This window comes from Myodes glareolus, chromosome 15 (assembly GCF_982192425.1).
Source record: "Myodes glareolus chromosome 15, mMyoGla1.1, whole genome shotgun sequence".
Taxonomy (NCBI): domain Eukaryota; kingdom Metazoa; phylum Chordata; class Mammalia; order Rodentia; family Cricetidae; genus Myodes; species Myodes glareolus.
In genome coordinates this window covers 52,933,948-52,956,114 of record NC_142040.1, presented here as the reverse complement: position 1 = coordinate 52,956,114, position 22,167 = coordinate 52,933,948, and the positions used below count along the sequence as shown (strand labels likewise).

Here is a 22,167-nt window from a genome sequence, read left to right as displayed (position 1 = left end):
CCATCTCTCAGCTATGCCCCCATGTAAACCTGCTCTCCTTATGTACCCCCTTTCCTGTATGTCTCTACCTTCTCCTAAGTAAAACTGTCCACGATCTGCCCAAGTTCTGTGTCCAGTTACATTCTGTAGGGCTGACAGAACAGGGGCACTGAGAAAGGCCTTGCTTTCCAAAGGACCCGAATCTCATGTGTCGTTAAGCTCTAGGAGGACAAGGACCGTATCGTTTTTGTTGTTTAGCCTTTCTCTGTGTTCTGGGCACAAAAGAATCCTTTGCTGTGGATGCTGTGAAGAAATAACCTCTTTTTTTGCTGATAATGCTTCAGAGGTAAATTACCGAGGGGCGAATTAACGTGGGGTCCAGAGGAAATGGCAGTTCTGAGGAAGCGTCACCACCTGCACCCCTGCTCCCAGGGCAGTGTCAATAGAAAGGCACCCAGCTTGTACTATCCAGAGGACCAGCAAGCCCAGGAGTCCCAAGAATGTGTTGGTCCAAGTAGTCATTGCTCAGCCTCCAGAAACTGCTAAAGCCCAGGACCAGATGGAAATGCCCAAGACTTTTTAGTTTCTTCCTGAAGATCCCCTGCCATGGTAAAAGAAGAAGCCGTCAGAAAATGTCTTCTTCCACCACTGTTTACGGAGGGGATTTTAAAAAGTCAAAGCTGTTGAACGATGAGTTCATTTAGGGAAGACTGGGAGCAGGGTGGTGGCTGGGTCAGAGAGCCGAACGGAGCAGGGCTGGCAGTTGCGGCGGCGGGCTGTGTTTATGGAGGTAGGCTTGAGTTTCCTGGGCCCCATCTGCTCCCTTTCCATGGGGGAGGTGAGGAAGTGGGAGGATTCCATACCCTGAAACCTTACCGTGGAAGAGTCTAATTGCTTCAAGATGGTTTCCCCTGTGTTGAATATGCCTTTAATTAAAGTGCTGTGTGTTTGTCTTGGGAACAAACAGACTAAATAAAATCACGGCTGGGACCAGAGTATTTGAACCAGTACTCACCAGAGCATATGTGTATAGACCTCAGAAAGGGCATTGAGAGAGAGAGGATGAAAGAGAGGAGAGAGAAGAAAGGAGAGAGAGAGAGAGAGAGAGAGAGAGAGAGAGAGAGAGAGAGAGAGAGAGAGGAAAGAGACTATGTATCTATGTGTGGGTAGTCTACATTTCAGAAACCTTATCTCTTTGGCCTTGAAAGCAGAAACTCTTGAAAGTATTTTTAGATGTCTGTGGAGCTGAAGTGTAAAGTAGAGAAGTAGGTTTTGATCTCTGCAAGCCAGTACAATAAGGCACTTCTCTGGCCTGTGACCTTTTACCTTCTGCCTTGCTGTTTGCTCAGAACAGGGATGCGTTAGGTAGTTGGTACCAGCAGTTCCGTCTTAGAAATCAAATCATGCCATGTGACCAGCCTTCTCTAACTCTTCTCGCAGAGGACTTCTGAATTATTTAATGGCAACCATTATATTCTGTGAGTGATGGCGGCCTCCGTCCCTCTCTGCATCATACAGCTTCCCCTTGAAGGTTGGTCTTAGGTAGTGGTTGGTACTTGAGCTCTGGATTGTTTGGGCTAAGTCTTTCTCTCTTGAAACTGCTCTGGAAATTGGAGCCTGGGTTGTGATGTTCTTTATCCCCTGATTTAATAGCTTTCTGCTTCCTGCTGATACTTGCTAGGTCTTAAATTATACACATATACAATACATATATTGGGTCTTGCAATATTTTACTTATTTTTTTGTATGTATGAGTGTGTAGGTGAAGTTTTTTGTCCTGCCACCCTGCTCCCAAAGAACCACACAGAGACTTAAATATTAATTATAAATGCTCAGCTGATAGCTTAGGCTTATTTTTAGCTGGCTCTTGTAACTTAAACTAACCCATTTCTATTCATCTATGTACTGTCCTGAGGCTCCTTTACCTCGTCGATGAACTTCCCACATTGCTTCTCCACATCTGGCCGGCAACTCCTCATGACTCCCTTGAACTCTGCCTTTTTCCCAGCGTTCTCTCTGCCCTGAAAATCCTGCCTCGCTCTCAGCCGATCAGCCTTTTTATTAACAATGAGAGCAACACATCTTTTCTGCAGCATGAGTGTTTTACTGCATGTGTGTAGGTGTACCATGTACATGCTTTGTGTCTATGGAGGTCAGAAGAGGGCATGAGACCCCTGAAACTGGGGTTATAGCTGGTGTGAGCCACCACGTGGATGCTGGGAATGGAACCCGGGTCCTCTGCAAGAGCAGTGAGTGCTGTTTACCTCTGCATCATAACTTCAGGCCCTGCATCAATTTTTAGAGGGAAATGAATTCTTCCGGGGCCTCACTGACCCTGGGACAATGGTTATCCCCTTGATTTTCATTAGATGGTGAAAGGCATCGGATGGTAGAAAGTGTGTCACTGTGGGTGGGCATTGAGACTTCAGAAGATGCACACCATTTTACGTGTTTCTGTGTTTGGCTCAAGATGTGAGGTCTCAGCTGCTGCTCCAGGTGTCATGTCTGTTTGCTGACCTCTTCCTGCCCTCCACTGTCGTGATTGAGTCCCTGGGGCTGTCTGCTGACCTCCACTGTCATGTCTGAGCCCCTGGAAATGTAGGCCCAGATTAACTCTTTCTTCTACAGTTGGTCATGATACTTTATCAGAATAGAAGAGTAACTAGGGTGGAAATTAGAAATTAGCCCCAGGAAGTAGACTCTGTGACAGACCCGAGGACCATGCAGATTTATGGTTTTGTTTTTTGTTTTGGTTTGGTTTGTTTGCTTTCTTGCTTTTGGTTTGGTTTGGGTTTTTTCAGATGAATATGGAAAAATGTGGGATTTTAGACTAGAAAAGCAGTTGAACACTAAACAGAGCTCAGTGAGCCGTCCAAGTAGGAGTTTGGAAGTCATTAGTACTGGGACTTACCTGACTATGGAGGCCCAGGCCAAGGGGTTGCAGAGGGGAGCAGTGTTAGCCACTGGGCTAGAGACTATTCTTGTGAACTTCAGCAAAGAATCTGGCTGCTTTCCGCTCTCATCCTAAGAACTTGCCTGAGGCTGAATGAAAAAGTAATAGACTAATTTCTTTGGAAGAGGATGTTTCAGACAGCTTCATATTGACTCTATTAAGTGGTTATTAGTGACACTTGTGTGCTGCAGGTCTACATTGAAGAAGAGCAAAAGAAGTGAAAAATACACAGTGCATAGAGGGAAAGGAAACGACCAAGCTGGATATCACTGCCAACTCTTCTTCTATGACAGAGACTGCAGTTGTTAAAAATTAGCACCATTAAGGAAAGACCAAATCTGCATTAGCATAGGGGGAAGGTTGGTCTCTGGGCAGAACCCCACCCCGGTAAGCTTCCAGTGTGTAAAAGGAAAAGGGACTTCCTGCCCCTAGAAAACAGCAATAAATGCTGCTGCAAATGTGATTCAAGGGGGCCTGGGCTCCCCACGTTGGTGGTCGAACTTGGCAGTGTCATCCAAAAAAATGCTGACTTTACAGTCACGAAGGATACAAGAGTAAAGGGCTCATGGGGTCTTCCTTCTCGGGTGTTTTTCTGTTTCCCTGATAAAACACTATTACCAAGGAAACTTACACAAGAGTTTGGTTGGAGCTTATGATTCTAGGCATTGCATCATGGTGAGGATTTGGTATGCATGGTACCAGCAACTGAGAGCTCACATCTTGATCAACAGATGGGAAGCAGAGAGCACACTGGGAAATTCCAAGCTTGCCCCAGTGCTCTGCTTCCTTCAGCAAAACCAAGCCCCCTAAGCTTTCCCAAATAGCCTCACCAGCAGGGGATCAAATGGTCCAATGCATGAGAACACAGGGGGCACCTCATTCAAACCACCATATAATACAAACACACTCTGGATAGGAAGGGTTTGTAATCACCCTGGATGATTCAGATGGTCAGTCTAATTAGTGAAATACTAATCAAGACACGCCACAGTGGGAGCAAGAACTCAGCCAAGCTTCCCAGTGGGCGCTGTATCCTGACAAGTTGCAGGTGGGGTGAAAAAAACCCGGAAGTGAGGGGATTTTTTTTTTCAGTTCATGAACACACCGTCACATACTTTTTAGTATATAGTGCTTGTGTACAAGTTAGGTTAATTTTGCCCCCTGGTAGATCATGTCAGAGTTACACTCGAAGGAAATTTACGTTACAGTGGGAATTCCATCTTGTTGAAAAACTGTGCTGCTAATGGGAGACATCATCGGAAGGGGTGGACTATGACTAGAATAGATTTGGAAGCTAGGAACTACGAGTGAAAATGTTACTTTAAAGCTGTTCGCAGAGTCTGATTAAGCAAACAGTTGTCCTACCTGTGATCCAACACCTGGGTGACAGCAGCAGGAAGGACTCAAGGCGTGGCCAGCTTTTTGTCACCAGACCTTGTCCCAAAACAGAAGCATGTGAAATAAGTATGCCAAGTGAAGAATTTTAAAGATGGCAGTGTGTGATTGTTGCCTGACTGTCTGGCTATCCTCCTCCTCCTCCTCCTCCTGGTTGGCTAGGATTGAAGCTACCGCCAATGCAGGGGTTACAGAGATCCTGGGAAACTTGGTCACTCTGGTAGAGAGCAGAGCAGGGAGACTGGGGGTGGAGCTGTGGAGCAGGCAGTCAATGACCTGCCCTCAGTCACTCACAAGAGAGAGGGCGTCTGGAGCGGGAGGTTCTCACGCTGCGCAGCAACCAGGCAGTTCAAGGGTCAGTGCAATCAGTGCGGAGCGCCTATCCTTCACACATGCGCATTCTCCTGCCAGCCTCCCAGAAACCGCATCCCACCGAGTTAGTGTCTCAAGACTCTCTCGCATCTCCTCTTGCTTATAACCTCTCCGCTAAGGCCCAAAGTGGCTGCATTAATCTCGTTTAATTACCAAACTGCTAGGGTCAGAGCCGACAGAGGGATTATTTGTTGAACTGCTGGGCACAAGGCTTCCCCCTTTGTCACCCATTTATCTCAGTTCATTTGTCAGTCCCTGTCCAGTGTTCCTCACATACCTCTCTTCTGAAGGTCTCACTTAGCCCGGGACCATCAAAGAATTAACTCAGAAGCCCAGAAATTCTGCAATTAATACACATCACCTGCTCTTCTTTCTAGCACAGAGTCTGAGATGTGTTACGTTTGGAGTGTGGATTTCTTCCCACCCCCTTCCCAGACCCCAGGGCCTGGAACATGCCGAGCAAAGGCTGTGTCCTTCAGCTGTAGGGGTTCTTAGCTTTAGAAAAATAATCCATTTCTGTCACCACATTCCCTAACCCCTTCCCCAGGGGAACCCAACCCAGAAATATTAGTGCTGATTGCACTTGATATCAATCCTGGGCACATAGGACCACTTATCACCAGGCAGTGGTGTTGCCTTCAATCTCAGCACTTGGGAGTCAGAGGCAGGCAGATCTCTGAGTTTGAGGCCAGCCTGGTCTATGAGTTCCAGGACAGCTAGAGCTACACAGAGAAACCGTGTCTCAGGGAGAAAATAAAAAGTCAACAATCATATTCCTTACTTTCCTTGTTTCTGCGACAAAATAGCCAATAGGAAGAAGGGTGGAAGATTTTGTCACCTCAGAAGATTTTGTTTGCCATGGCGGGAAGTGTGCTGCAGGGCTGGACTCTGGCTCCATCAGTGCCGGTGGGAGCAGCAGAGATGCCCTTAGCCCACCACAGACTGGGAACCAGAAAACACGGGCAGGAACAAGGAAAGTATAAACCCCCCTTCATGGTTTCTGTCTACCAGCCAGACCTTCCCTTTCCTGTGTGGTGTACCTGGACCCTGACTCCAACAGAAAAGCATTAGAGCAATGAATTCCCATTCTGGACTTCTAGGCATGTCCTAGCTTCTTTGAACCCCAGTAACTTTGAGCAGGCAGATGTTACTTTCCCTTTCTACACTTGGTAATAATTGGAATCTGACTTGTATGCAGCTGGTATGGGTAGGGACTGGGGAATGGTTATGTCTGCTGAGTGCCGACTCTTTAATCTGTTGGTTCCAGAGGCAGGGGAAATGTTGAAGTCTCACAGAACCTACACAGGTAAAAGGCAACAGGGTTCCATTTGAGTAAGATTTTCTGTGACTGAGCATGCCTGAAAAGTCGTTCTTCTGAAAGCAGCCTTGAGAATGTCTTCCCTTCCACTCCCGGAAGAATTATGTTTACTCTTTAGAAACTGGAACTTGCCAAACTGAAACTCGGGACCTTTGAATAGCAGCTCAAGTCTCCTTCTGATGAAGAACCTTGGGGAATATCTCATCCTGGTCTCAAGGTGTTTGTTTCAGGGAACTTTGTACAACTCATTGAGTACTTTTGTACAAAAGGGAACCTCCATTGCTGGCCCTTCACTTCAGGGCTAGGATTGCATCCCTATCCAGGCATCCCTAAACCGTCCCAGGGACATGCCCATGTTTGCTTTTGGTCAAATGCTTCCAGTTTTTTGATTTTTTTTTTAAAACAGCAGCACAACCACTGAGTTAGAATCCATAGCATGTGCCTTGTTTCGCAGAGTGATTGAGCAAACAGCCTTGTATCAGCATGGTAGTGGAGGACCAGGCCCCCAAGATGCAATGCTAGGTTTAGATTTGGGTTCTGTTGCTTATCCTCAGACTCTGGACAAATTATTAAATTTATTAAATTCCTATATGCCTCAGTTTCCTCTTCTGTAAGTTGAAAACCATTAGTTTATTATAGAATTACTGCCAGTATAGTGTTTCAGTAGATTATCTGCCATTGCTGATGGTGGTGTCGTACAGTTGCTTTGAACTAAAGTTCTGTGACCACCATGTATCAATAAAATGAATGCCAGTGTGCTACCAGACCTCTAGCTCCTCACCAGGCTACCCTCCCCTCCTATACCACCCCCACTGTCCTATACTCAGGCTGCCTGGTTGTGGCTTGAGGCTAGGGACATCACCCATGACGTGACTTTCTCTTTGGGGGACGGGGGATGGGGGTGGGGAGTGAGAAAGGAAAAGTCTTAAGAGAGAAGTAGAACTGGTGGGGGCTACAAGCTTGGGATTGGTCCAAGTGTCAAAGGCAGAAACATCCCAAGAATCAAAACGCGTCTCAAGATGAAAGTGGCTTCATGTAAATCGTGCAGCTGCTTGTTTGTGTCTTTTGGTTACATCTCTGTTGAGGGCTGGCCTGAGCCTTCTAGCAGAGCTAAACATGCCCTGTGACAACAAAACGTGACACCGGAGGGATCCCTTTTTGTGGGACATAGCCATAAAATGGGTTTTAAGGTTAAGAGAGTATGTTTTTAAGGAATATCGAAACAGTGGGTGTCGTGGCAGAACGTAGTGATGTAGGGTTTTCAGTTTGTCCTCCATGTAGGCCAGTGCATTTTTACTGTAGGTATGTGGGAGCTGTAGTGGGGATCTAGTACAGGAAGCTTTGAATCTGGGGTCTTGTTAGGGCTTTAGAGCTTCCACTTCTTCCCTTCCTCCCTTCCTTCTTTGAGATTTTATTTGTATGAGTGTTGCTGTCTGAATTTATGTGCACCATATATGTGCAGTGCTAAGAGAGGCCACAAGAGGGCATCAGCTCCTTGGGATGGAGTTACAGATGTGACCTGTCATGTGGGTGCTCCAAGTTGAACCTGGTCCTCTTTAAGAGCAGCTGATGCTCTTAATTGCTGAGCCTTCTCTCCAGTTCCCAGAACTTGCATTTCTAATGCAATCTTGGTCTATGAACCACTCTGTGAGTAAGCAAGACTTAGGTTACTAAAGTGCTGCCGCTTCAGCTCTAGGGAGCCACTCCGCATAACCCTGGGCAATGACCAACAGTTTTGTCCGGGGACCTTGCATTAAAGAGGTAGATAAAAGGTTCTTCAAGCCTTCCTGCCTCCACTGAATTCTTGAACTACCTCAATAAAACTGTAAGGAAACAGTCTTTCTCAAACTGTGTAGACTTTTTAATGGCAGTTCTAGTTTTTAGAAGAAGTCAGCAGCTTCGGCAGAGACAGAACCGAAGGGCGTTCTCGTTTTGCATTCAGTCCGTTCTATTCCTCTAAGGGGAGAGTTCAGCTGTGAGAAAACTGAGCTACTTCAGAGGGCTCATCAAGAAAGACCGACGTGCAAGGCTGGAAGTCAGTTCCTAACACTCATACTGGACAGCCTGCAACTTCATCTCTGGGGACCCCGATGCCCTCTTCTGCACTGTGTGGGCACCCTGTGCACATGGCATGTACACACAGGCATGTACATATACATAAAGAATTTTTTAAATTTTAAATAAATACTTTTGCCTCTGTAAATTTTGCATCGTAATAAAAGTTCTGTTTAAATAAAAAAAAAGTGGGACTCCCTGCATTCTCTCAGAAATGCGTAGTAGGGAGTAGCTTTAGAAGACTTAGAAGTGTCTCGTAGAGGTAAATACATCTGTGAGCAATCCCATCACTGTGTAAACTTGCAGGCTTGTGAGTATATACCCACATACACACACACACACACACACACACACACACACACACACACACACACGTATGCTCTACATATATATATATATATAATATATATATTATATATATATATATAATAGCATTAACAATACTTTAAAAGTAGAAACAACCAGCGTAGGCATCAAGTTATAAGTGTGAAAAGCAAAGCACTATATTCATGAACTTAAATAGCCATGAGATACTGATAATCCATGCATGTATCTTGACAGCATGCTAAATGAAGTCCGATCCAGTGGACCACATAGTATATGGTCCTGTCTCTAGGAAGTGTTCACACAATGGGGTGAATTAGTAGAAGGTGGAAATTACACTGGTGATTATTATTTTATTTTATTTTTTTCTTTTTTAATTTATAAAAGTTTATTAATTTATAAAAGTTTCCATTTCCACCCCTCCTCCCAACACCCTCCCACTCTCCCCACTCCCTCTTCTCCTCCCTCTTTATCCCTAAGAGTAGTCAGGGTTTCCTGCCCTGTGGGAAGTTCAAGTTCCTCCCTCCTCCCTCCAGTTCCAGGAAGGTGAGCATCCAAACAGACTGGATCCCAAAAATCCAGTATATGCAGAGGAAACAAGTTCCAGTGTCATTGTCAATGGCTTTTCAGAAAGACGCCGTGCCAGCCACATTCAGAGAATCTGGTTGGATCACGTGCTCGTTCAGTCCCAGTCCAACTGGCCTTGGTGAACTCTCATTAGATCAGTCCCCTTGTATCAGTGGGTGAACGCATTCCTCACGGTCCTGCCTTTCTTGTTCATGTTCTCCCTCCTTCTGCTCCTCATTTAGACCTTGGGGGCTCAGTCCAGTGCTCCAGTGTGGGTCTCTGTCTCAATCTCCATCCATCAACGGGTAAAGGTTCCCTCTGATCCTGCCTTCCTTGCTCACGTTCTCTTTCCTTCTGCTTCTCGTTTGGACCTAGAGAGTTAAGTCCAGTGTTCCAATGTGGGTCTCAGTCTCTGTCTCCATCCATCGCCAGATGAAGGTTCTATGGTGATATGCAAAATATTCATCAGTATGGTTATGGGCCAAGGTCAGTTCAGGCACCCTCTCCTCTGTCCAGAGAACAATCTGGGGATCTCTCCTTGGACCTGGGATCCCCTTTATAATCAAGTTTCTTGTAAACCCTAAAATGACTCCCTTAGTTGAAATATATACTTCCCTGCTCCCATATCCATCCTTCCTCCCTCCCCCCATCCCAATCCCCCGAGCTTTCCCCATTCCTCCCCTACTCCCTTCTCTCTAACCCTCTCTCCTTCCAACAACCTTCCACCCCCCCCCATGCACCCGGGGTTGCCTGGCACTCTTGTCTTCTTCCAATCTCCAGGAGGATAACTACATGATTTTCTTCAGGTTCACCTTCTTATTTAGCTTCTCTAAGATCACGAATAATAGGCTCAAAGACCTTTAATTATGGCTAGAATCCACTTATGAGTGAATACATACCATATTCCTCTTTTTGGGTCTGGGTTACCTCACTCAGTAAAGCGTTTTCTATTTCCATCCATTTGCATGCAAAATTCAAGATGTCACTCTTTTTTACCGCTGAGTAAAACTCTAATGTATATATGTTCCACACCTTTTTTAACCATTTTTCTATTGAGGGGCACCTAGGTTGTTTCCAGGTTCTGGCTATTACAAATAGTGCTGCTATGAACATAGTTGAACAAATGCTTTTGTGGTATGATAGGGCATCTCTTGGGTATATTCCCAAGAGTGGAATTGCTGGGTCTTGAGGGAGGTTGACTCCCAATTTCCTGAGAAACCACCACACTGATTTTCACAGTGGCTGCACAAGTTTGCATTCCCACCAACAATGAATGAGAGTTCCCCTCTCACCACATCCTCTCCAGCATAGGCTATCATTGGTGTTTTTGACTTTAGCTAATCTGACCGGTGTAAATCTTATATAATAAAGGAACTTCTGGAGATATAACCATCCCTGACTTCAAACTCTATTACACAGCTACAGTATTGAAAACAGCTTGGTACTGGCATAAGAACAGAGAAGTCGACCTATGGAATCGAATAGAAGACCCAGATATTAACCCACAAACCTATGAACACTTGATTTTCGACAAGAGAGCTAAAGGTATGCAATGGAAGAAGGAAAGCATCTTTAACAAATGATGCTAGCATAACTGGATGTCAACCTGTAGAAGAATGAAAGTAGATCCATATCTATCACCATGCACAAAAATCAAGTCCAGATGGATTAAAGACCTCAACATTAATCTGACCACTTTGAACCAGATAGAAGAGAAAGTGGGAAGTAGTCTACAAGACATAGGCACAGGAGACCACTTCCTAGGTAGAACCCCAGTAGCACAGACAATAAGAGAATCAATGAATAAATGGGACCTCCTGAAACTGAGAAGCTTCTGTAAAGCAAAGGACACCGTCAGTAAGACAAAAAGGCTACCTTCTGACTGGGAGAAGATCTTCACCAACCCCTCTTCAGACAAAGGCCTTATCTCCAAAATGTACAAAAAACTCAAGAAACTAGACACTAAAACTCTAATTAACCCAATTAAAAAATGGGGTGCTGATCTGAATAGAGAATTCTCAACAGAAGAACTTTGAATGGCCAAAAGACACTTAAGGTCATGCTCAACATCCTTAGCGATCAGGGAAATGCAAATCAAAACAACTATGAGATATTATTTTATTTTTAAGGACTGGGAGAAACGTGGAAATGAACGCCTCTTAGTCTGGAGATTTTGTAGAAAATGCGGAATTAGAGAGTGGGCATTATGACTTGAACATTGAGCCTCACACATTAGTGTTTGATTCCCAGCTAGTGGTGCTGTTTGGGAAAGGGTGGGGCCTGACTGGAGGAAGTAGGTCACTGGCAGTGTATTTTTGAAGGGTCTCCCTCATCCCTGTCCCTTCTCTTCTCTCCACTTCCTGACCACCATGGTGTAGCTCTCTGCCCCACTGTGCCATCCTCACCATGATGAACCAAAACATCTCTCCTAGGTCAGGGAGTTTTGTCATAGTGACAATAAGTCTGACTGGCACAGTGAAGTTAGTCACACACACCTTTGTGACTGTGCTAAAAACAAGCATCTTATAATGGTGACTTTATAGTACGTAGATTGCATCTCAGTAAAATGTAAAAATGTGCTTGTTTTATTTCTTCAGTCTTTGATAGAGCACATGTTGATCTGAAGGCTTAGGACAGCACTTTTAAACCCAGGAAGTACTTGTATTTTGAGATAGGAGCTGTCTTGTGATGTCTGGGATTCTTAGCAGTTATCTCTGTCTTCTGCACATTAGCTGGGGTCCCTCTTCTCCCCCTTCCCTATTAGTAACCAGAACTGTCTCTGAATGTTGCTAAATTCCCACCCCCACCGTGTGTGTGTGTGTGTGTGTGTGTGTGTGTGTGTGTGTGTGATAGGTACAGAATGTTCCTTAAGTCTGGTTAACCTTTAGAGTTTATACTAAAAGCTGCATTTCAGAAGAAGAGAGTTTGTTTTATTCTCTATTTCTCAGGGCTCAGAACCGTATTTGACATATGGATGCTATATATTGTAGTAAATATGTCAGTGGGTGAATTTAACTACAGTAGCACCAGTATTTAAAAAGCATACAAGTATAGTAGTGTTAAAAGTATCTCATACTCGAGGTAGCACATTCTCACCCCCATCAGCATCATCAGGAGAGCATGTTTTAAAGAGTTTGTGTATAGGTTTTAGGTAATTTACTGCTTTGTTTCGCACTCATCCCAATCTGCAAAACTTTATTTACAGGTAGATGTTTTATGGTATAGCCAGGATTCTATAACATAGGCCAATAGGGACATCTACTATTAGGTGGGGATCTACGCCACCCTCCATTCTTGTTCCTGCAGTTACTACACAGGAGCTGGTCCCTCTCCACCCTAGACCGGCCCCTCTGAAAGTGCCCACACGGGAGCGGAAACATGCTCCCTGTCGGCTCCGGATCAAAGCTTTATCACCTATGAGTCTTGCTTTTCCACCCAGTGGAAGCCAGTGTTCCCCACTTAAGGGACTTGTTCAGGTCGGCTCTGCTTCTGGTTCACAGTCACAGAGGCTACAGTTCATGTCTCGCTGCTGCCAAGTGCTGCTCTGGGGATTGTCACTTTTCTGCAAGGTGCCAGAACATAAGTAGCTCAAGTGTGAGCCTTCGACAAGGCTGACGTTGTGCGGGTCTCTGGGGCCTGAGAATGTCTACTACTTTGTTCCGAGCTTCCAATCTGGAAATGCATGCGGCTTTTATCTCCTGCCTCCTTCGTCTTCCCTAGTAAAGTAGTGGCACCAGATATAGATTCTGAGCGCTGTGTTTCCTTCATTAAGCGACATGTCACATTCTCTGCTCTGTCTTATGTCAATGAGGCTGTAATAACTGGTGGCATTTGTGGGAGTGTACTTACTCCATATCAGTGCTTTTACATAGAAACTCTCTTATTTCTGACGGAACATTTAACAGGTGGGCAAATTGGATGCAGGCCATGATAGCTCTCCTCCATGCCACAGACCCCAGGGCACGAGCCCAGGGCAGTTCTAGAGGGACAGAGGGGCACAGTGTTGTATACTGTCCCCTGGGAGCAGGTTTACGTACCTGTTTGTTCAGCTTTGCTCCAAGCTCCCCAGGATACATGCTCTGTGAGTGGGAATGAAGATGCTAAGAACGCTCCTTCCCTCTCGGATTAAATAAATTAAAAACTTGGGGCAAAGGCAACTGGCTTATCCCTCTCCTGTCAGGTGGGCCTATCTGTATGTGCCTGCTCTGACGGAAAAATTAAAGCAGCAGCTTCTGTGTGGCTGTAAGATACAGAAACACCCAGAAGTGAGTCTTTTTGAGATGTTCCTTGAAATGATGGCTTGCTTGATTTTCAGCCACACGGACTAAGAATGGCTTTACTAGCTAAAAGTGTGGTTCTGTGGGGGCAGTGTAACATTGCAGGTGTGAGTATCTGTCCTTGCAGGGAACTGTTTCTAAGTATTTGTAATTTTGGTATTCTCTTAAGAGCAGTAAATATTGAAGCTTTTTGTAAAATACAGAATGAATTGGAGGAGGGGGGATGTCTGTTATTCTTTTTTACTAGCAGGGTGCAAACATTGTGCAGGAGAATTGTTAGACCACAAACTACAGGGGAAAACAATCACCTTAACTCTAAATTATAACCCAAAGTCTGATGGGTGTGGTAGGGCCCAACAAATCACACTCATAACCAAGCTGTATTAAAATGTAGTCCGTGAGTCCTTTACTGATTGGCTCCGCCAGTCATCAAAGATGTCAAGTTAGGTTTGCATCAGAAGTTTTCCTTTAAAACCAATGTCTGAGGAGTTTCTGTTGTGAAATTGGAAACCGAGCCCATCTTCTCAATGCTTTATTTCTTCCTTATAATGACCATGACCTTCCAAGTAACAGTTGGAGGCTCTGTGGTCTAAGTCATCCAGTGACTTTCATGCCGGGTTTATTTGGCTGCATGCATCCATGAGATAGCACTGATTTCAGATGAGTTTGCCATCTAAACTCCCCATGATACCGTATGCAATCCTGTCACACATGGAGAGCCCAAGTAACAGCTTCAGAGGGGCTATAGAAGTGGCTGACTCTGTTGTGTTTCGTAGGGCATCTTCTGTTCACAAAAGTTCAGCTAACTGTGTAGTGATACGCTATTGTCTTTATGCGTGTTATCCTTTAATGAAAAGTTTGTGTACAAACCCTGGGTGTTGTAACACAAATGCACCACCAGCGTTTGAAAAGCCGAGTCAATAGGATCATGAGTGAGGCCAGCATATGCTGTGTAGCATGCCTCTGCCTCAAACAAACAAACCAACAATAAACATATCAGTGTGTGTGTGTGTGTGTTTGTATGTGTGTGTGTGTGTGTGTGTGTGTGTGTGTGTGTGTGTGTGTGAAACAAACACTGTTCCTAGTTTGGGTATCATTAGAGTGACTTCCAGTCTCAACACTTGAAATTTTGGTTTTCTGGTCATAGAAGATATAGCAAAGTGAACATCCCATAGCCATAGAAAAGAAGGCAGTTATTAAACAGCTTGTTAATCATGTCTTAGCAATCTAGCAATGTAGGGACATAGCTGTCAGTGGCTCTGAAAGTAGAGTTCAGTACTAAGGCAGATGTCTTGACTCCATATCTGCAAGGCTAGTTAATTATATTACACATACCAGGTCTATGTCTGGGGCACATTCATCAGACTCTACCAAGGCTGGTTAAAATAGAAGGCTTCCATTTCAAGGTAAATTGATCGAATTAAGCACCCTAAGCAGTTCTGAACAACTGAGGGAAGTGTGATGCTGTCTTTTAGGGGGCAAGCTTTGCTTCACTAAGATTCTGTTTATGTAGCAACCACATTTCCAAATTAGTAAATTTTTACTAAGATGCCAATAATTTACAGAGTGAATTCTGATGGTAAAGAGATTGTACAAAGGTTGTGTTAGAGAAACAATGTGACTGGGACTAGGTAGGCTTTGATCTTTGCAGTGGTGGGAATTGAGGCTCAAGGCAAGCTGAATGTACTTTGTCCAAACACAGATAATCAGCTGTTGTTTTCCAGCTGATAATTTACTATCGGACCCAATGTATCCTCCTTTGATGGATCTGCCCATTCACTGCACTTAGCTGTAAGGAGCGGTCTGGAGCCATACAATTGGGTTCAAATTATCCAGATCTCGGGTTTACCCCTTGACTGTGACTCCAGGCTCTGATGGCTGTGCAAACCATACAAGCACTACATGGGCACTAACTCAGAGGTAGAGTCCTGCATAGGAAGCATCCCAAGGACACGCCTCTCAAACAGAGCTGAGCCTGAAGAGGAGTGAGTGCTTGCCTGCTCTCCGTAAGAGCGGGCCTGAGCGGAAGGCATGCCATTACCCCATGCTGGAGACCATCTCTACTTTTGGTCCTGACTGTTTAGTGAAGTTATTCATCACCTCTTTCAGTCTGCAGAAGTACCTCTTTCTGGGACCTGCAGGAATGGGTAGAATGGTATTTGAATTTAGTCCTTTTAATGGCATTCTAAAGATGGTGAACATAGCATTTAGTCTCGAGTGTCCCTAAGTTCTAGAGCCCAGTTGGGGACTTTGTTGCTGTTGGCACCTGTTATTGCTGCCATCAACTACAAATGTAAGCCTCACCTTAAAAGGGTATTATAGGGATGGACAGAGATGATGAAAGTGGGTACGTAGATATAAAGATCTAAAAGGTGTTGGACATATACTAAACACTCAACAAATGTTTCCTTTGACTTTTGGTACTCACCTATAAAACAGCAGCGTACTTGCCTTTTTCGAGAACCAACCACTGTGTGACTTAGTAGAATGTATTATTTAAGAAAGTTGCTTTCGTTGCAAGCAGTGGATAGCAGGGAAAAAGGCGATGACTTTCTACTTAGAATCTCAGCCCGGGGTGGAGAAAGAGACAAATAGCTGGTGAATCTCACTTTTCAAAGAGCCTCGTCTTTGAGTTGAAAGGCCCAAGATTGATTTCCTGCTACATCAACTCATAAAAGACGACAGTGATTGCCAGGAATGTGTAGCTCAGTGGTAATACGTCATTCTAGATTCAAGCCCCAGCACCGAGAAAAAGTGTAAATGAGCAAACAATCAGACCCTTCTGAGTCTCTGGTCTTCACCGTGAGGTTGACAATGACACCCGCTTTAGTCTTGCAGGGTTACCATGTAGCTCAGATGAGAGACCTAGTCTTCACCATGAGGTTGATAACGATGCCCACTTGTGATGCCCACTTAGGTCTTGGAGTGTTGCCATGCAGCTCAGATGAGAGACTGTGTTCATGGCAAAGTAAAACTTTGTTGGAGATGAACCTGAGATGATGACTCCTAAGGATTTGTGTTTCCTTTTCTCTTTGCAGTTTCCACCTTGCTGCTGCGAAAGGACACGTGGAATGTCTCAAGGTCATGGTTACACACGGTGTGGATGTGACTGCCCAAGATACTTCCGGTATGTGGTTTTGAAGCTCTTAGATCAACAAACCAACGTGTGGATAGGTGTCACAAAGGTGGAACATAGTCACTGTGAAAGATGGAGCGTGCAGACTAGCCAGGAGCAGAAAAACAAAATTCAGTAATGAAACTGTACCATAGCTTCATTGTTTGTCTCTGTTAGTAGTTTCATATTCGGTGTGTCTAGTCAGCTGGAGACTGTATACTTCTCTTCCTCCAATATGGCTCTTTATATTATTTTCTAGGAGTGTGTGTATAGATCAGTATCTCCTCATTCTTGATTTTATGTAAACTGATAAGTGCGGTGAATTATTGGTAATGTATTTCATAGCTAGTTTAGAGTCTGGGCAGAAGGATGACTTCCTCTTGACCCTGGCTGTACTGCAGTGCCTGCAGAGTCATTTGGGACCAGGAAGGGATGAAGGAAGAAGGGGAAAGAAAGAATAAACAGTATATAGAGAGGGGGGAGGGAGAGAGAGAATATTATTTGTTGTGATGGTTAATGTTGTCAGTGTGGCAGAATTTAGAATTCATTGCCTGAAAGACTGAAACTGGGCATATCATGACTAGCCTAGTCTTGACATGTTAAGGAGGAAGAACCAACCAGTGTACCATTCCCTAGACGGGATCATGGATCAAGTAAGAGTGGAGAGCGTGGGCTGGGCACTGGCGTACATGCATCCATTGCTATGTGGACATATGCAGACAACTACCACAGGCTCTTGCCACTGTGACTTCCCTTCCGGCAGAGACTGGAACCCGGAACCGTGAGCCAGATGAACCTTTCTCCCTTAAGCTGCTTTTTCTGGGTTATTTTATCATTGTTAACAGGGATGTTTCCTAAAAGCCTCTCAGGTGATTCTAATGTGAAGCCAGTGCTGGCAAATTATTAGCAAGGCGAATGCAAGGAAAAGCAGGACAGCCTGAGTGTGTAGCCCTGTTCTCCAGCAACGGCCCCTGGGTCTTTGGCCTAGGCTGTGTTCTCTGTTCACCATGTGGAAAGGTTCAAGCTGGTGACTTCATTTGTCTGATGCATTTGAAAATCTTTGGCCTCTAAAAGGTTTACATTAGTTTTTACTGGGATATAAAATTGGTATAATTGCAGTCTTCGTCTAGGCTGCTCACAAAGCTATACTGAGTTCTTTCTGCTCCCTCCCCTGAGTGGCCTCTTCAGAGCAGCCATCTCGGGGATCAGCCAGGTGTCATACGGCCATTCTTACCCACAGTACAGTTGAAAACGTAATGTTTCAGGATGGTTTTCAAAGTCCGAGGCATGTTTGACTTTTCTTTCCCCCATTTTTGAAGTAATTGAGTAGCTGGAAATCTTGATACTTTGAGAATAGTTGCAGGTGTTTGTTTTCTGAGGAAGTAAATGAGGATTAAGTCAGGCTAATGTTTCAAACTGATATAACTATTTTGGAGAAAATTCAAAGTCCCAATGATTTTTCTCATAGAATTCAAAAAAAAAATATGAGGAAGGTCAGTTAGTAGAAGGATAAATGTCTTCCTTAACGTGACTGTTTTGAGAAGAAAATGACATCTTTAATCTCAGGACCCAACTCTTTTGTTTACTTTAAAGCACACTGTCAGTACTTTTAGAGTTATCCCACGTCATCTAGTGCAAATGTGAGTGACCAGCATACCTCCAGTAATGTCAGCGAGGGGGTTGCTCTCTAAGAAAACAGCAGTGTTGAGAGCTAGGCTAGAGTGAGTGGACCCGCTGTCCTGTGGCTCTGTTTGACTGCTTCTGTTGTTAGGAAGTAGATTAGATGGGAACCTAGTTATTCCGTCACAGCCAAACATCACCCGTCATCTCTCCTCACATTAAAGAGAGAAATAAGCTCCTTTGATAAATGTTCATGATAGGGGTACAAAAATATGTGAAGAGAATAGCCATTGCTTCTCCTCCTACAAGAAGGAAGAAATGGTGTGTTCCTTCAAACAAACAGCAACAGCAAAAATGTGCTCTCCCTAACACTTCTAATTAGCTCAAATTAATTATAGAATACTGTTCTGCCTTTTGTGGGTATGGGGTGTGTGTTCCTATTCATGTTTGCAAGTGCACTTATATGTGTGTGTGTGTTCATGTTCATAAGTTGCGGGTGCACTTGTGCGTGTGTGTTGTGTGTATGTGTGTTCATGTTCATATGTTTGGAGGTATACTTTGTGTGCGCATGGTGTGTGTGTATATGTGTGCATGTTCATGTTTGTGGGTACACTTGTGTGTGTGTTGTGTGTATGTGTGTGTTCATGTTCATATGTTTGTGGGTGCACTTGTGTGTGTGTTTCGTGTATGTGTGTAGTCATGTTCATATGTTTGGAGGTATACTTTGTGTGTGCATGGTGTGTGTATGTATGTGTGCATGTTCATGTTTGTGGGTACACTTGTGTGTGTGTGGTGTGTGTATGTGTGTGTTCATGTTCATATGTTTGTGGGTGCACTTGTGTGTGTGTGTGTGTGTTGTATGTATGTGTGTAGTCATGTTCATATATTTGCAGGTGCACTTGTGTGTGTGTGTGTGTGTGCATGTTCATATGTTTGTGGGTGCACTTGTATGTGTCGTATGTATGTGTGTAGTCATGTTCATATATATGCAGGTGCACGTGTGTGTGTGTGTGTGTGTGTGTGTGTGTGTGTGTAAACCACAGACCAACCTCTGATATCATTCCCCAGGTGTTACTCACTGTGTTTTGAACCGTGGTCTCTCGTTGGCCCGAAGCCTGTTGAATGGGCTATTCTGGCTAACCTTCACACCCCAAAGAGCAACCCAGATCAACCCACCTCTGTGCCTCCAGCTTTGACACAATATTTTCAGTAAACTCACCTTACATGTCGCTCGGTGTTACTGAGATGTTTTAGCCTTCGATATGGAAACCTGATGAGACGCGATATAAAAACCTGTCACTAAAATGCCTACACTGATACACTGATATATGTATATAGATTATATCATATCATTGTCATCATATTCTCACCATGGTCACCATCCCAGCTGGCCTGGAATTCACTACGTATACAGTCATAAGTAAACTTTCAGTATCTACGTCAACAGTCATACATAAACTTTCAGTATTCCTCCTGCCTCTGCCTCTTGAACTCTAAGTTTACAGGTGTGAGCCCATGCCTGGCCCCGGGGGGCTTTCTTAGCAGTGGGAGGGTCCTCCTTTCAGAATGTGTCTCACTGGAGCGCTCTGTTCTTTTTTATTCACACGATCTTACAATGGTCAAATTGCAATTTTTTCCCTACTTTTTAAACTATTGAGTAGGTAACCTTTAGAGGCAAGGAATCTTTTAATCTATCTTTTAAATTATGCTTCTATATGAGATGCTTGGAATTCATAAAATTCTTCTGGATGTCTCACAGGGAGTCTTCTAGACACTGTCAGCAGGCGACTGCATACTTTAGATAGCTTAGCTGGCTTCAGTGAGAGGGTCACCCTTGGCGGCTCAGCAGTGTCAGGCCAATGCTCATGATAGAAAATCATAGAAAGCTCATTGTAGCTGGCTACTGTTTTATGGTGACTCGTGGGACTTAACTTTTTGTTCTTCTTTACTAGTAGGCTGTTAGCAAACTTCAAATCTTAAAGACAAAAACAAAACAAACAAACAGAAAAACCACAACAGAAGGAAAAGATTTGGGGCAGGTGTGGTGGCACTACCTGTTAAGGTAGAAGAGTGGGCAAATGTGAGGCTAGCCTGGGCTACTACTGGTGAGATTCTGACTCAAACAACAAGGATAAAGAACTAAAAAGGTTTAGCAGTGTCTACACCAAGTGGTTGTGCTTAAAAATTAGAGTAAGCAACCCAAACCCCTCAGACATAGGGAAGACCTGTGCCTTTGTTTTTGCTTGCCCCTCACCCCATCTTCAATTGCTGTTTGTCAAGCAGCGTATAGTGCATAGGTAAGAAGTTCAGCCTTCTCTGACTGCACCCACGGTACCCATCCTGGATGCTTTGTTTCTTATGTGGTCTTGTTCTTCCCTTATGGGATATCTGGGCATTCTGTCTGTGTATCAGACACTCTGGGAATATAACAAAGGCAATGCCTGGGGTTTGGGGGTTTTGTTTTGTTTTGCTGATTCTTTGTGATTGTTGTTGTTATTACCTGTACGCCAAAGTAGGAGACAGAAGGAAATGAAAATATATACTAGAAGACTAGAGAGAAAAACCAGATGTTATTCTAGATATCTGGAATATGTGCCTTCAGACTCTCCCTATTAACATGCATATACACAGGGACAGTGTGGCGCAATTCAAAACAAGTGGCGAATGCATCGGAAGTTCATCTTTCTTAGTTGACAGTGTTAGACCAATGTGACGGCCTTTCTCTATATCATGAGGACCAGAGCTCTCCACTCCTTATTCCAGCACCATCGGGAGCTTTTCTTCATTTTTTATTGAGCGTTTCATATCCGTATACGATGAAATATGAGCATATGCATCCATGCCCTTCCCCCAACTTCCCAACATGCCTCTTTCCGATTTCATGTCTTTCTTTTTGTGATGACCCACCGAGTCCAGTTGTGGCTCCAGTCACCCAGGTTTGAGGTTACTGCATCCCAGGGAACCGCATCCCAGGAACAGCCAGGAACAGCGTGGGAAAGGGAGGTGCAGCTCATATACCATGCATTGGATGCCCTCAGACCTCACTGGGTACCACTTGGACTGTGACCACATCTGCCTTCATCATGCAGATTCTAGACGGCAGTGTGCTTAGTGGAAACACAGAGGTTTTGCAAGAGGCAGAAGCAGAGGCTAAAGGGTGATTTGTGTGTCTCGTCGCACTAATAACCCTAAATATTTGCTAATCTCTTGGGGTGCTTTTTCTTGTGAAACTTCTTTAGTCAGAAAGGATATTTAGAAGAGTGGGAATCAGAGCTATGAAAACGTAAAACATAGGGAGTCCTGGGAGGGCTCCAATTTGTGAGTCCTCCCCCTTCGGTACTATCTACGGTTGCCAGGATACTTGTTTTATTTTTGTCTGCTTGCTTGCTTTTGTTTTTAACTTTATGAGTGACCTTTCATTATATTAGACACACTAATCCCACTCACAATTGACACCTTATGAAAGTAGAAAAGATAATGCTGGATGTATTGGTGCAGGCTTTTAATGCCGGCATTTGGGGAACAGAGGCAGGCACATCTCTGTGAGATCAGACCACCCTGGTCCACATAGTGAGTTCTTATGATGGCCAGACTCATAGATAGTGAGAATCCCCTGACCCAAAAAAGAAAACAGAAAAGATAGTATTCACATTTTAAAAGATAATTCATCCTGATAGCTGCCCATCAGAATCAATACATGTAGTTCATGCTTTAACTCCAGATAAAGGAAAGCAAAAACGGCATGACTTGCGATGTTTGACTTGCTGCTAATGCATGCGTGTGGGGAGGCCACGAGAGGTCACAAGACAAGGATCAGCATACCTGGCCCTGAAAACACTCCAGACGGTAGCACTCAGAAGTGGCCTTGGATGTATATTGCGCTTTAAAGATGGGGCACAGGGACAGTCTCCTAACTCTAACAACAGTATTACTGGAAACAAGTATTTTCCGGCCTGCTTTCTCTCTGGGAGTGTATCGAGCTGACCGTACTTGTGTTTCGGTGGTAAAAATTCACCTGAAGACAAGGACTTCTTAAAAATGCCATTTATACATATTTAAAATTGTAAATAATAACCAATTAAATTTGTGGCTTTTTGTAGAAATATATTCTGCATTTTGAAACTGACCTTTAAGGAAATATTTTAAGGCATATCTAGTTGAATATCATGTAGTCTTATTTCTTCAATATTTA

At 44.2% G+C, this 22,167-nt stretch overlaps 1 protein-coding gene across 2 annotated transcripts in view; it reads left to right on the top strand.

Annotated features, from left to right (window-relative positions):
* Positions 1-22,167, top strand: part of Rai14 (retinoic acid induced 14) — a 138,007-nt gene that overhangs the window by 87,012 nt on the left and 28,828 nt on the right. For both annotated transcript variants that reach the window (XM_048429517.3, XM_048429507.3), the window contains exon 4: positions 16,279-16,367. In XM_048429517.3, the coding sequence (XP_048285474.3) occupies positions 16,279-16,367 (89 nt within the window). The remainder of the gene's footprint in view (positions 1-16,278; positions 16,368-22,167) is intronic.